This window comes from Eremothecium cymbalariae, chromosome 7 (genome assembly GCF_000235365.1).
Source record: "Eremothecium cymbalariae DBVPG#7215 chromosome 7, complete sequence".
Classification (NCBI taxonomy): Eukaryota; Fungi; Ascomycota; class Saccharomycetes; order Saccharomycetales; family Saccharomycetaceae; genus Eremothecium; species Eremothecium cymbalariae.
The window spans coordinates 533,314-548,608 of record NC_016455.1 but is presented as its reverse complement, the minus strand read 5'-3'; the positions used below and the strand labels follow the sequence as shown (position 1 = coordinate 548,608).

General features: G+C 47.2%; 7 protein-coding genes across 7 annotated transcripts; 4 read left to right on the top strand and 3 right to left on the bottom strand.

Annotated features, from left to right (window-relative positions):
• Nucleotides 1-50: 50 nt before the first annotated feature.
• MAE1 (malate dehydrogenase (oxaloacetate-decarboxylating)) lies at nt 51-1,925 on the bottom strand (the record flags this gene model as incomplete). The annotated part of the gene is made up of 1 exon (XM_003647872.1): nt 51-1,925. The coding sequence occupies one exon, from the start codon at nt 1,923-1,925 to the stop codon at nt 51-53; it is 1,875 nt and encodes a 624-aa protein (XP_003647920.1).
• Nucleotides 1,926-3,038: 1,113 nt separating this feature from the next.
• On the top strand, nt 3,039-4,955 carry Ecym_7258 (uncharacterized protein; the record flags this gene model as incomplete). The annotated part of the gene is made up of 1 exon (XM_003647871.1): nt 3,039-4,955. One exon carries the CDS (start codon nt 3,039-3,041, stop codon nt 4,953-4,955), a length of 1,917 nt encoding a protein of 638 aa, XP_003647919.1.
• Nucleotides 4,956-5,134: 179 nt separating this feature from the next.
• NEM1 (Nem1-Spo7 phosphatase catalytic subunit NEM1) lies at nt 5,135-6,193 on the bottom strand (the record flags this gene model as incomplete). Its single annotated transcript, XM_003647870.1, has 1 exon — nt 5,135-6,193. The coding sequence occupies one exon, from the start codon at nt 6,191-6,193 to the stop codon at nt 5,135-5,137; it is 1,059 nt and encodes a 352-aa protein (XP_003647918.1).
• Nucleotides 6,194-6,875: 682 nt separating this feature from the next.
• On the top strand, nt 6,876-7,607 carry NAT4 (N-terminal L-serine N(alpha)-acetyltransferase NatD; the record flags this gene model as incomplete). The annotated part of the gene is made up of 1 exon (XM_003647869.1): nt 6,876-7,607. One exon carries the CDS (start codon nt 6,876-6,878, stop codon nt 7,605-7,607), a length of 732 nt encoding a protein of 243 aa, XP_003647917.1.
• A 2,021-nt stretch (nt 7,608-9,628) lies between these two features.
• On the top strand, nt 9,629-11,263 carry MOT3 (Mot3p; the record flags this gene model as incomplete). The annotated part of the gene is made up of 1 exon (XM_003647868.1): nt 9,629-11,263. One exon carries the CDS (start codon nt 9,629-9,631, stop codon nt 11,261-11,263), a length of 1,635 nt encoding a protein of 544 aa, XP_003647916.1.
• A 451-nt stretch (nt 11,264-11,714) lies between these two features.
• Nucleotides 11,715-12,218, bottom strand: TVP18 (Tvp18p; the record flags this gene model as incomplete). The annotated part of the gene is made up of 1 exon (XM_003647867.1): nt 11,715-12,218. One exon carries the CDS (start codon nt 12,216-12,218, stop codon nt 11,715-11,717), a length of 504 nt encoding a protein of 167 aa, XP_003647915.1.
• Nucleotides 12,219-12,755: 537 nt separating this feature from the next.
• Nucleotides 12,756-14,609, top strand: Ecym_7253 (RING finger and CHY zinc finger domain-containing protein; the record flags this gene model as incomplete). The annotated part of the gene is made up of 1 exon (XM_003647866.1): nt 12,756-14,609. One exon carries the CDS (start codon nt 12,756-12,758, stop codon nt 14,607-14,609), a length of 1,854 nt encoding a protein of 617 aa, XP_003647914.1.
• Between the last annotated feature and the right edge of the window lie 686 nt (nt 14,610-15,295).

The window sequence follows — 15,295 nt, the reverse complement described above, 5'->3', positions numbered from 1 at the left end:
TAGGGAGCATATGCATTTTTTATTTTTTCAGATCTTTAAATGTAGTTTTATTAAAACTGGTAGGTATGGACATGCGGATCACGTTCGACTTTCACCAATGGTCTGTACTCAGGTTTCCACATTTGATTTTTGACCCATGCTAAACATTCATCAAAGTTCCTTGGAACCTTGACATACCTCTTAGGTGTTTCTCCTGGAATGGATTCTTGTTCTATACGTGCTAGATTCTCCTCCAAAGCTTGTAGAATGACTGCGGTAGCAACCTTAGCAGAAGTATCGTTTATAACCTCCAATGGTGGCAATAGACCTGGTCTAGAATCTCCTGGTTTTAATGGTGACAACGAAGCTAGTTGATCCACTGCTGCTGAAATCATATTATCACTTATGACAGTAGCACGGGATAAAACTGCACCCAAACCGATACCTGGGAAGGAGAAGCAGTTGTTATTTTCAGAAATACGATAATCATTAACTGGACTGAAAGGTGAGCCCGTAGCAACTAGGGCCTTATAATTTGTCCATTCTAACAAATCTTCTGGAACGGCCTCATGCAATCTAGTTGGATTCGATAGCGGGAAAATAATTGGCCTCTCATTGTACTTATGCATTTCTTGGACAACCGCCTTATTAAATGCACCTGCCTGAGTGGAACAACCAATCAAGCATGTTGGCTTGACACGAGAAACCACCTCTACTAAGGATTTGATATTCACATTGGTCCACATTTCGTCGGGCTTGGCGTATCTTTGCTGGCCAACAGTGGAACCAGCTCCCATGGATGATAAAATTAAACCACGTCTGTCCATTATATAGATCTTGGAACGCGCCTCCTCGAGAGTAGCACCGCGTGTAACCATATGGTTTACAATCTGATCAGCAATACCTAACCCTGCAGAACCTGCGCCGTAGACTAAGACTCTAGAATCTAGCAACTTCCGATCCGTATGCCTCAAAGCAGCCAGAAATGAAGCCATCACAACAGCACCCGTACCTTGGATATCGTCGTTGAAACATGGCAAGTCGTTATGGTAACGTTCCAATAATGGACGACCATTCATAACTCCAAAATCTTCAAAGTGCAAAACAGCACTTGGGAATCTTTTCTTGATAGCCTGGATAAACTTGTCCAAAAAGTCATCATATTGTTTACCTCTAACACGGGCAAATCTATTCCCCATGTATAACTCATCGCGTGCAAGTTTCTTGTTGTTTGTACCCACATCTAAAGTAACCGGCATCACGCGACCAGGATGAATACCACCACACAAAGTCATTAGTGCTAACTTGGAAATAGCGATACGGATGCCTCCAATACCTTGATCACCAATACCGAGAATACCCTCTCCATCAGAAACAACAATGTAATCAATATCCTTGTTCTCACCGTATGCAGCTAACCGATGTTCAATCGAATCCGGCTCTGTGATGTCCAAGAACACACCCTCCGGTCTTCTGAAACGATGCGAATAAGCCGCAATAGCATCCCCCTCCGTCGGAGTATATATAATCGGCACCAACTCCCTAATGTGTCTCCTCACCAATTCAAAGAACAAAACCTTATTCTGCACCCGCATCGAAGTCATGAAATCATTTTTCGCTAACGGCGTCTTCAAATAACAGAGCTGCTTGTAAGCTCTTTCCACCTGCTCATCTAGTGTATTGACTTGTGGAGGAAGAAGACCCTCTAGACCAAAAGCTGACCGCTCCTCTAACGTAAACGCGGAGCCCTTGTTAAAAAGAGGCGAATTCAAAAGCTGGTACCCTGAAAGAGGACACTCGATCGGGCCATCAACCGACAACCGGGTCAACTTCGGCTTATTGAACAACGCTTCCGCCTCTTTACCAATCGGCGTTTTCGTGATAGATCCTGACAGCTTCTGCACACTAGAAGTGCTCAGACCTCTGGTAGCAATGGTTCTCAACATCACAATGCTCTTGAAAGACCCCAAGAATGGAGAGAATCACAAGCAAACTGTCGAAGACTAAGATGATGGAGAACGACAAAAAAAGGCAAAAGCCGTCAAATTCGAACTTCAAATAATAAAAAAATTAAAAAAAATTGAAAAAAAAGACTTCACCAACCCAACCCAATAAATAATATAATATAACATATTATATTATATTGTCCTCGAAAAAACCGCTGATCAATAGGGCTACCAATATATATAGACGCTGTGGTGTTTCTTCTGTACCGTATCAGACCCCCTTCCACTAACCAAGACAAAAGAAACTTCTACATATATAACACACAGATATACAGCTTGCATGCTTGCCTAATAACCATAAACGAACAATCGTAACCACGCTGTCGGCGCGCCCAAGCAGCAAAGAACCGTGCTCAACAACAGCCCCATAACCTACAATCAACTAAAAACTCCATGTCCCCTTTTTGTATATCAGGACGCTTGGATTCTTCTGTATAGCAGACTATGTATATCAGGACATGGTGCTTCTCGAGGCATATCGATCAGAATAATAGAAAGCTTGGCATTAAGGAAAAAGAAACAAAAGAAATGAAAATCAACAAAAGTGTCCGATGAACACTAAGGAGCAGGCTGGTGTCCGGGAAAACACCCATGTTATTTGATTTTATATTTTAATTTAACTTTAAACGAGAAAACGGAAAAACAGAAGAAATTAGAGCTCAAGATAAGCCATAAGCGCGCATATGTACAACGTTTTCATACTATAAGGCATCACAAAGAGTGATGATCGGAGATTTGGGGGAGATAAGAGGGGAGTTGGGGTAGGGGAGGGGATTTAAGAATATGGGGAATAGGTATTGATATGTAGATTTTGTTGTTTGTAATTTGTAGGTCTGGAAACAAAAGGGAAAAAAAGAAAGCCAGACCAGGTTTTGATTGATTCTTAAAAAAGATTTTGATTAATCGCAAAAAGGGTTTTCTAGCCATTTCTTTGTAATTTATTATATATAGTGATAAGGTAGGTTGACAGTTATCTTTGGTAGTTTGAGAAGTTGGGAGTATTGGGAGTAGAAGAAGCATAGAGATTTCAAACAAAGAGGTTTGGGAGGGGACATGGTAGTTAGTTTTTTAGGCATAGTACAGCCGGGATCAGAAGACCATGGACTACCGGAGCTTAATGTTCCTGGGACGTTTGCGATGATGCAGAAGGGGGTTGATGAGGTTAGTGTTAGTGTTGTTAAAGAGGATAGTGGGGTAGATGCGGGATGTGGTGTGGCGGCTTCTGGTTCACGGTGCAGTTCGGTGTCTGGTTCGTCGCCTTTGGATTCTGATATGAAGGGACAGGAGTCTGGAGGTTCGGATGATCACCTTAAGAAGACGAAGAAGGGGATTATTTTGAATCCGCAGCCGTCTGAATGTAAGAAGGATCCTTTGAATTGGCCTATTTGGCGGAGAGACATAGCATTAGTTTGTGTTGGATGGCATTGTTTCGTGGGCGGGGGCCAGACATCGATGCTTGCATCTGGGTTTTCTAAATTGTCTGCGGAACTTCAGGTTCCTTTATCGCAGATTTCATATTTAGTTGGGCCTATGATGCTGTCGTTAGGCGTCGGTTCTATCTTTGCATCACCTACGGCTGTTTTGTTTGGAAAGCGTTTGGTTTATTTGGTGGGTATACTTATTTTCATGATAGGGTCCATTGGTTGTGCCTGTAGCACTTCTTTCAACTGGTTGTTAATATCGAGGGTTGTGTCCGGTTTTGGGTTATCTACGGTTGAGTCCCTTCCCAGCGCCACTATCGCAGAGATTTACTTTGCCCATGAGAGAGCTTATAGATTAGGCATATACACGTTGTTGTTATTAGGTGGGAAAAACTTGGTGCCTCTACTGGGCTCTTTAGTATTTGAACACTTGAGTACCCATTGGTTATTTTGGATTCTGACAATTATTGCAGGTTCCAATTTTGTATTACATTTGCTTTTCGTTCCGGAGACGTTTTGGGATCGTACCCCGGTTCCTAATAAACGTTCTCTGCACGAGACTCGTATTGCTCGTCAAGTGAGAGGGTTGTCAGAGAATGTTTCCATAGCTACTGTCCGTTCTACAAGGTTGAATCCAAGAGAATCGGCTGGACATGTCAACGATGACGGGGTGCCGGTGGGCTTAACTGACGAGTCAAATGCACAAGAAGCTGAGACGGGTTCTAAAACTCGAGCTCACATAAAATCGATTTCCGAGAAACAGATGGCAATCGGACTTGGAATTTACCACGGGAGACATACCATTGATAATTGGTGTATGGTAATGCTACGGCCGTTTGTGTTGTTTTCTTACCCAGCTATTTTATTTGGGGCATGGCTGTATGCATACGCTGTTGTGTCCTTAATCATCATTTCTCAGGTTATTGATCATGCATACAAAGATATATATGGATTCAGTTCTGCCTCTGTTGGATTGGTATACATTGCGCCATTTATCGGCGGTTGTTTAGGTTCTCTAATTGCAGGAAGAGGTAGTGATGTGAATACAAGACTTTTAGCTGCTCATAACCATGGTATCTATGAGCCTGAATTTCGGTTATTCATGGTATTACCCGCGGTGCTATGCAATGCAATAGGGCTTCTAGGCTTTGGGTGGTCACTTGAAAGACAGGACCATTGGATTATCCCCTCCATTTTCTTTGGGGTACTAGGTTTTGGTTCTTCAATGTGCAGTACCACTGCGATCACTTATGCTGTCGATTCGTACAAGGAATTCTCCCAGGAAGCTTTAGTCACACTAAATATGGTCAAAAATATTTTGGGCTTTGCAGTTTCCTTCTTCAACGTCAAATTTTGTTTACATGAGGGCTACAAGAACGCATTTACCTGTTATGCATTAATTGAAATATTCATTGGATTGTGGGCCATCCCACTCTATCGCTGGGGTAAATTATGTAGATCATGGACTAATCGGAAGAACCTCTTGCAGTTTTCTTATAGAGTAAACGATGATGGTAAAGATGAAAAAGACAACCATACAGAGAGATAATTTTGAAGCTTGAATGAAGCTCATGTGTACAAACAAACAAACGAACAAAAAATGAAAACAAAAAGGTTAAATAAATATCGGACTACTGTTAGTAGTAGCCCTCATCAACTCCACTCTCCGCGCACCATCCACCCCGATTCCTTAATTATTTTTCTTCTTTTTATAGTTCCCTCTTTCTATCAAACAAAAGCATGTTCGCCATTTTTTAATGACAGTATATTTCTGGTATCCGTTGTGAACCGCAAGCCCTCCAAGAGCGGCAACAAGTTCAGCAAGCCAGTGTCGGTAGGATCGCTGATCCAACCTTCCACTTGAATGGCGTTGTCCACGTTCATGGCGTACGACACAGGAGAATTGTCGACGATGATTGTATCTTGCAGATTCTTTGAAATCATCGTCAAGTCTTTCACGTAGCCTATGCCATCCCTCAAAATGCAATCGGACCGGTACTTGCGCTTCGTAAAGCGCGCGGAGATCCCGCTCTCAAGCCAGTCAATCACAGGGTCCGCATACTCTCTCATGGACGCCGTGAAGATCACCAGATCATACCATTTGCACACACGGGAAAGAAATAGATCACAATACGGCCGTTTATGCACGTAATAAAGGCTGGAAACCCCACTAACAGAGAAAGTTACCTCCACCATATGACCTTGCGACGTATTCGATGATGACGTCGACCTAGACATCGAATGGATCAATGTCTCATCCAAATCCAAAACCAGCACTTTCTTCCTATCCGTTTGTAGAATCGACTGTGGAATTAACTTTTTCGGAAACAAAAACTTGCCCAAACGTGTAGACGTATAACTAGATCGACTTGTCGAAGGCCGCGACGACTTGATCGAATCTTCATGCAACACCATTGATTCTCCAACAAGATCGTCATCCTCTATAACCTCTCCTCCACCAGAACCTTGAGAATTCGTCGGTATTACCTCCTCCTCCTCTACTGAACCATCTTTAGACGAAGTGTGTTCAATCAAATTCAAAGGAAATGTAAGAACAAACCATATCAGCCAAATTGGCTTGATAATAAGCCAGGTGGGTAAAAAAAAGACCACTCTCCATACCCATGAAGGCCTGCCTCCTTTAGAATCTTGAGAAACTTCCCCATTCTCAACTTCTTGCTCCTCAGTCACATTAGGCAAACTGCTTTCGGAGAAGGGAAACCTCAATTCCTCCTTAGAAGAGGACGTCGGTTGCGATGATCCCGTCAAGTACGAAAGCGAATTCATTATCTGCTGTCTTTTTTCTAAAAAAAGAGGCTTCTGTCTCTTCCTCTCTAGCCTATTTTTTTATGATTTTTATGGTATTAGATAGTATCCTCCCCAACTCAAAGAGAAAAAACCGTGACGTTCTGTGTCGAATCACTACTGTCTCCCTTATTATGTATATATATATACGTTTTCGTGCTCTGGCGACGGACGAGTGTGTGAACGTGGGGCGTGAGTGGGTGAAAGTGAATGGGAGTGAGTGTGTCTCTCTATGAGAATCAATTTCGAGCTTTTTGTTCAGTTTGAACTTTTTTGTAAAACAAAAACCCTATACACGCTTATATAATCTATGTTGATCCGGTACATTACAACCTCGAAGTTCGCGTGGCAAGAACAGCACAGGACAGACGGTGTGCTTCGCTGCACTTTGCCTGGCAGATACGGACGGTTGCCTGGCAGTCGTTGAACACGAGGGGCCGAAATATCCACGTGACACACCAGATCACCTGATCTGAAATGCCCGCGCACAGCCGGCGAAGCCGGCTGTGCGCGGGCTGCGCGGACTCCTCTGCAAAAGTAGAAAACAAAAAGAATGCATTTTTTATAATAAGCACCGTGCTTGTAAAGGAGCTTCTTGCCTCGGCCTCGCCTCGCCCCAGTTCATCTCTAAAAGGTTCCACCACACAAAACAAAAAGCTGCATTATGGAGTACCCAGCGGAGATCCTTGCGCTGTACATCAATGATGCATTTCCAGAACAATTGGCTTGCCGCAATGGATGCACCTTGAGCCGCGACATAATCATCACGGATCGATTGTCCGTAGCTGCTCGGCAGAAATTTGCCAAACAGCTTACTGCGATAATTGAACGAACACTGGGCTGCTTTTACGACGTCCACGCGCATCTTCTGTATCCACGCCTAACCCGCTCTCGGCCCTGGCAAGCCCACAAACGTGCCGAGCTACAGGGGCTAGGCACGTGCCATGTTCTATATAGGAAAGAGAATCCCGGAGGCGCCATAGCAGGCTTTGTCTCGCTGCTTTTCTGCGACGAGCCCCACTGGCCTGCCGGCAACGGCAGTCGCGCTGCCGCCTCCACTGCCGAACGTGAGAGGGGGCCCAGTGGGAGGTCAGCAGAACCAGCCTTTGAAGAAACCCCGCCGCCGCCGCCGTGCAAGGTCGTCTACGTGATGGAAATCCACGTGTCCCCATCCTTCCAAAACCAGGGCCTGGGCTCCTGCATGCTGCTCTGTGCCAGACAACTGGTGCAACATATGCAACCCAGCTTCCCCCAACTCAAGGGCCTGGAGCTCACCGTGTTTACAGGAAACCGTCAGGCTCTTGCGCTGTACCGCCGCCAGGGATTCAAAACTGCTACGAATACTGAGTTTTTTTTGTCTAATTCCGAGTTAACAGTCATGTATTGTTCTATATAATCTGCCAATTGTCACATTCGGCTTTCCTCCCGGAGATACCCGCACACACAGAATAACGCTGTGCGCAACTGTCTGCGGTTCGCTTGCTTTCTGGGCAAACTACACAACAGCCTCTCTTTCTGTGAACAGGAGATAGATAGATAGTGATAATAAGATTAGAAATGGCCCCAGCCCTTTTTTTTCTTTTTATTGTTCACTGCCTCGCCTTGCCTCGCCCCGCACCACACCGCCGCCGCCCACCTCAACATGCAGCAGCAGCAGCTCCCGCAGCAGCTGCTAAGCTGCTGCAGCTGCTGCCGCCGCCTCCAGAGTCCGCCGCCCCGCATAGACGTAAAATTCTTTCCTCTAAATGTTTGGCACATCTACAACAGACCGAGGCAGCCCAGACCTGCAGCAGCAGTCTGCTGCTATAAAAAAAAGAAACCTCTCTATTCCCATTTTTCTCGCCGCGCAGTTGTCTCCACGGGAGAAAAGCGCGCAGACAGCAGGTAAATCCAAGCAGGAATCTTAAATTAAATGCCTGTATATCCTTTAGCGCAGAAAACACCGCAGAAACTTAACTGCGAAAGAAAAAAAGAGGAGCCAGCAGGCAGACTGGAACGAAACTAAAGATAGAGAGCAGAAGAAGATAGAAGGAGGGAGGGGGCATAGGTTGCAGCACTATAGCAACAATAACCATTCAAGAAAACGATGCCAATAAAAGCAGGCAGCAGCAGCGGCAGCAGCAGCAGCCATGGCTGCTGCTGCGCTGCTGCTAATGCATAACCGTGCCCTCATAGATACCACCGCACTGCATAAAAACAAAGAGGGACGGCTGCGAACAAACCAAGCCACGTTCATTGATGATTCAGTTTCACGTCTGGTATCTCCTCGAAATCCCACCCCCCTTCCTTTTACTAAAAACTCCACCCCGCTCACCCACCACCCTCTACTGCCCCCCGCTGCTGCATACGAACGCTCCCTACTTACGGTCCCAATTAGTATTCATAATTTTGACAAGTACCTCACACCATACTTTGTAACAATATAACGGCGATGACCGCCATCAGCCAAAAAAACAGCCTCCGGCAATCTTTGAGTACTGCAAGCTGTGTGCAAGCTGCAATGCAAAAATAAAACACAAAATACATAACATAATAAGGTTACGTAATGATGTTAATATAACCGTAAGGTGCATAGGCCCAGCCCCCAGAGAGAACCCAGTACATAAAATAAGCCTAGAAAGATGTACAGGAAAGATCAAAGGAGGGAGGCAGAGAGAAAGAACAGAGAAGAGAAGAGACGGCAGGGGGACCAGGCAGACAGAGAGAGAAAGAAAAGGCAGAACGCTCGCCCACGGAACACTCTCACAGCTCCTAAATTCGCGTTCGGTCTCGGTTTCTTTTTCCTTTGTATCTATTGTCTATCATTTCGAAACATATATAATAACGGTCGGGATTTGGACAATTTGCCTCATGTCGCTTTTGTGCTCCTATTTATACCCCTCCAGGAAGAGACGGAGACCTACAGAATATACTACCGACACGCAGACGGTGATTCCCACATATTTCCTAGGAAGAATCAACTGATCTAATCATTTTTTTATTTTATTTCGAGATACCGCGTTTCTCAAAAGAAAGAAAAAAACATTAAAAGTAGTACAGAGAGAAAAAGATAGCTACTAATATTACGCACACAAAAAGCCATATTAGTACTGAGTTTCTACTTCTGCCTTATATTTTAAAGTGTGGAGAAGTGGGGTTTGATTTTTATTCTTTATTAATATTTTTGTTGTAATCAATTTTTTTTTTTGCATATCACGCTCACACCATACAAACGGGAAGGTATCGTCAATTATAGAAAAGAAAGCTTATACTTTCTCACTCTGTCTCTTAATTAGTGTTATTAAGTGTATCATATACATTAGAACGTTGATCCTGTTTTTTGTCGCACGTTCCGCCTGTTCTATCGAGTTAAGTTGCTAACGTCGTTGTCGATTTGGTTACTACACTGTACCAAGATTTTTTTATTTCGAAAAACCTATGGAGTACGAAGGCCATCACCATCACCAGCAACAATCTGCTGCTGCTGCTGCTGCGCAGCAGCAGCAGCAGCAGCAGCCCCAGCAGCCCCAGCAGCCCCAGCAGCCCCAGCAGCCCCAGCAGCCCCAGCAGCCCCAGCAGCCCCAGCAGTATCAGAGACATATTGTCAGCGCTGGATCTGGTGATCTCTATGATACCAAGTACGTTCCGAACATGCCCATGCCAATGCATATGAGCTTGTCAACGTATCCTACGCCATCCACGACTCCTTATTATTTTCACGATGATCCGCATGCACAAGTTGCTGTTTATCACCAGTTACAACAGCAGCTTCCTCATCTTATGAACCAACAGTTACAACAGCAGGGGCAGGCCCAAGGCCAGGCGCAAACACAGCATTATCAGCAGGCGCAGGCCCAGCAGGCGCAGGCCCAGCAGCAGGCCCAGCAGCAGGCCCAGCAGCAGCAGGCCCAACAGCAGGCCCAGCAGGCCCAGCAGCAGCAGGCCCAGCAGCAGCAAGCACAGGCGCAGCAAGCGCAAACCCAGCAGGCTCAGGCCCAGGCCCAGGCCCAGCAGCAACAGCCGTATTATTCCTGGGGGATGCCTCACACGTATCAATATTCGATTCCGCATCCTCAAATGCAGCAGACACAGCAGCCGCAGCCAATGCAGCAAGCTCAACAACACCATCAGCAGCAGCAGCACTCGCAGCAACCACAGCAGTATGTGCAGACAATCCCACAGCTGGGCGCTATCCCTCCTCCAGCAGCCACGGCACCTGCAACATCGACTAGTATAGGCGTTTCAAATGTTACCTCCAGCCAACTGATGGACCCTAACTCGTTTGAGAATATACACAAGTGTCATTTTTGCGAAAAGGCCTTCAAACGTAAGTCCTGGCTTAAAAGACATCTTTTATCGCATTCCACCATGAAGCCATACAGTTGTCCATGGTGCCATTCCCGCCATAAGCGGAAAGATAATTTGTCTCAGCATCTGAAACTAAAGCACGCCGAGATGCTACTGGAACGCCTTTCGTCGAACCCAAATACAGCCTCTCATTTGATGAACCGTCTGCATTCCGGCGCGAACGGGGCGGTCGCAGTTACTGCAGCCAGTGCCGACTCGTCTGCAACAATGGTTTCCTCATCCTCCTCGAGTGCGGCGGGCCCGACTACGTTTTCCATCAAGGACATGATTGATTCCGGCATGTTGAGCAAGAACGAGGTCAAGAAAACATTAAATTCCCTAATAAATTCTGATATCGCCGATACTGTCGGCCACAACACACCTTCCATGCAGGTAGGTGCTTTGTCGTCATTATCTTCGTCTGCCTCGTCTGCCTCGTCCGCATCGTCTGCCTCGTCGTCGTCGACGACTACTGCCATTAACGTTCCTGGCAATAACAACACCAATGTCTCTGTTCATCAACAACAACCACACCATCAACACCACCACCATCACCACCACTCTGCAGGCGCACCAAATTTAGTGGTAGCGGCAAGACCACCATCAACCTCTGCAGCTCCGGATGCAACTAACCAAAGCAACATTCCGCCTCCTCTGGCTGTGTCAGTTGCCCCTACAATTACAGGTTCCGGTAATCTAACCTCCATGGGGAACCTGCACCCATGACCCCCCTCCTTTATGTCTCTTCCTAAATCACTCACTTACTAGTATTCAATTCTGACAATTCTGTTCCAATTTTCCTATATTAGTTTTTCCTGTTTTTGTTTTGTTTTAAGGTTTTCCCACACCATCCTATTCACTCTTTATCGGACCATACCCCCACTTTAATTAATTATCTATCCACATAGGTATTAATATGTATAACTTTACATATATGCTGTACAATAGTGATTTTTCACACGAATATACTATATACTTTTTTCAGATATACCCACTAACCGCCCCACTAAAAACTGTCGAACGCCAGCCCCGGCATCACATGCTGTGATGCCGGGGCTGCGATGCAATATTAGCTACACACATACCTCTGTATCACCACCCCACCCAACAACATGCGGCGCGGCAGCGCCGGCGCACAAACCTACAAACGTAATAACACACACATACCACACCGCATTCACAACATCTCTCTAACCGACGCCTCGTGCGGGAACGTATCAGACCCTGGGCCCCGAAGCACATTACTCTCCTTGAACTCCTGCTTCGTCAACCACCCGGACGCATAAAAGATCGCACTGACCGTTAGACAGATCGCCAAAACAACCAACGACGTCACCTCGAACACAAGCGACACCCACTGAATCACCGCCATCACCCCATACAACATCGTCCTCTTCATATTGGAGTTGAAGATCTTGACATTCGAAACAAACCTCTCAGACAACGGACATATCTTGACCAAAAAAGGAACCTCCACAAACAATAGAAAGAACCCCTGTCCTAAAGCCAGAATCGAAAAGATTATCACAGGCCCAAAATGAAAAATGTTGGCAATCCCTAGCGCTATACATAGAATAATATTGATGTAACCAAACCAACGCCCATACACGGAAAAGTTGAACGATTTAAGATCTGACACTATCCCTGGAACATTGATAAAACTCTTCAAAGACACTGCCATCTTGCCCGCCAAAGTAAAATTTCTTATAGTTCAGTCCGTCTCCTTGTCCGTCTGTTCTGTTTATCCTCCTCTCTGCTAAACCCACGTACTCGTCGTATACCAGACGGGGGAAAGAAGGGTAAACAACACCAGACCGTGTGTACACCTGTTCCCACTTTATTACAATTTTTTGTTTTTTCTATTTTTCGCCCTTTGAGGGGGCGCTGCGAAAACCCCCTCTCTCGCACGGATAGAAACATGAACCTTCTCCCAAGAAACTACAACAGCACACAAACCAAGCTGTGGTTTTGGTAGGAAAGAACCAGAACGAAAAAAAGAGGAAGAACGAGCCCACACACTCGCCAAAAGCTGTATATTTTCTACCTCTTTTGTTATAAACGATAGCTAGTGTTCTTTTCCCTGTCTGTTTCTGGCTTTGATTTTTCCCGGTTTTGCCGTTTTTCTCGTTTTTTCCTGCGTTCTGTTTTTTGCTGTATCTTGGTTATACAATACTGTTTTCTGATTATACTCTCTGTGCATGGTATATTGTCTGGCACAATGAAGACGTTACGGAAGGAACAGCAGGAGCAGGAGCACGACGAGGAGGAGGAGGCTAGTAGCAGCATGGATGTAGACGAGTTTGACGAGTTGTGCAGGGGCTTCCCGCAGATAGATCTGTCACAGTGGTCGTTGAGATTCCAGCTGTCTACGTTCATCAAGGACTTACAGGATGGGGTTACGTTAAGTAGTGCGCTGAACAGGCTGCAGACGGTGAAGGCGTTGATGGAGAGCAAGATAGCAGGGTTTAGTGGGAGGCGGGCTGATGGTGCGGCGGGGCCCCCCGCGGAGCGGCGAGAGGGGGAGCTGGGGGCGGAACGGAAACGAGGGGCCGGGCACGAGCCCTCAGCCGTTGGGCTTGCCAACGAGCCGAGGGATATGCCTATATTGCATGAGCTGGCTCTGCCCAGGGAGACCACGAAGGACGAGCACCGCGGATTGACGGAATGGGACGACGCGTTGGCTGACCAGGAACAGCTGCGGGGGAGGATCAGGCAGATCTATGCATTGGAACAGGTGTCCGCTGAGCGCAAGGCGTGGATGATCCAGAAGTTGATGAGTGGACAATACGGCACCCCTCTTTCTGCAGACGCAGGCGCTGCGCGGGCGGGCGGAGAGAGCAGGTTCGGCGGCTATTCGCCAACAATGGGAGGAGCGCCGCCGCCGCCGCCGCCAGAGGCGGCGGCAGAAGAAAAGGCCGGAGCGCTTGGCTGCAGCCATTACATGCTGAATTGTAAACTGTACTGCCGTGTGTGTGCGGGATGGTACTCGTGCCGTTTTTGCCACGATGAAACAATCAGCAGCCATCCATTCCAGCGCCAGGAAACAGAGTGGATCGTGTGCATGCTGTGTAACCAGGTGCAACGTCCCAACACGTCAGGTTGCGAAGGCTGTGGGCAGGAATTGGCATTGTATTTCTGTCGCAAATGTGTTCTGTATGACAATGACGACACCAAGGACATATACCACTGCGATAAGTGTGGGATCTGCCGGCTTGGGCTGGGACTCGGACAGGATTTTTTCCATTGTGATGGGTGCCAAGCGTGTTTATCTATGGAGTTGCAAGGCAACCATCGGTGTATTGAACGCGCTACCATGTCCAACTGTCCCATATGCGGCGAATACATGTTTACGTCAGTCAAGCCAGTGGTGTATATGTCCCCATGTGGACATGCAATTCACCAGCATTGTTTCAACGACCACACCAGGCACTCCTACAAATGCCCGCAGTGCCAGGTTACCGTCGTGAACATGGAAGCGCAATTTCGCATCATGGACAGGGAGGTGGACGACCAGCCGTTGCCAGAGCCCTACTGCAGATGGAGATGCATAATCCGCTGCAACGACTGCGGCGGGCGGTCCAACTGCGCATACCATATTTTGGGGTTGCGATGCAACAATTGTCTGAGTTACAATACGCAGCAGCTGCAGCTGCTGAAATCTGAACTGGGAGACACGAACAATAACCAAGAACACGGAGTCTCCCTACAAGACACGCAGAGCGTGGTGCGCCAGCGCCTGCTGCAGGCCAACTACCAACGGGAAACCGTGCAGCCGTTGATTGACGTGGAAGACTATATGGGCCGCCTGGCGGTCGAAGCCGGCGGCGACGCCGCCGGCGACACCGCCAGCAGCGCCAGCAGCGCCAGCAGCTCCGCACCGCGGCCACCGCCGATCCACCCTGCGGAACCACCACAGGGACTGGGCGCCACTCTCGCAGCAAAGGTCAAACGGTTCATGACCGACCGCCCCGAATCACCCTCCTGGACAGAACTGGCAAAGGCCTTCACACACTTCATCGAACAAGGTACCTCCCTCCCCAGCAGCGACGACGACTCCAGCCCCGAACCCTAACACCCACCGCACACACCACCACCAGCCCACGCGCGCACAAGACTGCGCGCCCGTGCGCCCCCTGCGGCACGCCGCCCCCGGCTCCTCCCCACACACAATCACGTGCACACCCCGCAGACACCCCCGTACAGACACCCGGCGCCCCGACGCAAGCTCGGCTCTAAACAACGCACCACCCCCTCCCCCCGACACACTCCCCCCGCTGAGAGAAAAATTTGCTGTCGCGAACAAAATTTTCAACCAATCTATCGTCCAAATGTGACTGCTGTAGTTTCTGAATATCTATCTCCTTTGCTTCCTTTGAGAGAGATGCGTTGTTTCTGAGAACACACAACACCACACACACCACACTCCATCGTCATACACACACAGACTGTTCTTCAGTAAGAATTGCAAGTACAACCTGCTGTTTGATACCAGTTCGTTACAGACTAAGACACACAAGGAGAGTCTAACAAGGTAAACGCACAAGGAGCTCTTAAAGAAAGGTTAAAGAGCGAGAATCGAAGAAAGGAAAACGTGGGGGGAAAACAAAGTCTGTGCGCAGCGATTATATGGAAAAGCAGAAGAAGCCATATAGGATCAACACAGACACAGACACACACATACCTACATAACACCTAACACATAACGGTTTAGAAACGGAGCAGCCAGAGACGTAGAGGAAGGACTAGATCAAGAACAAA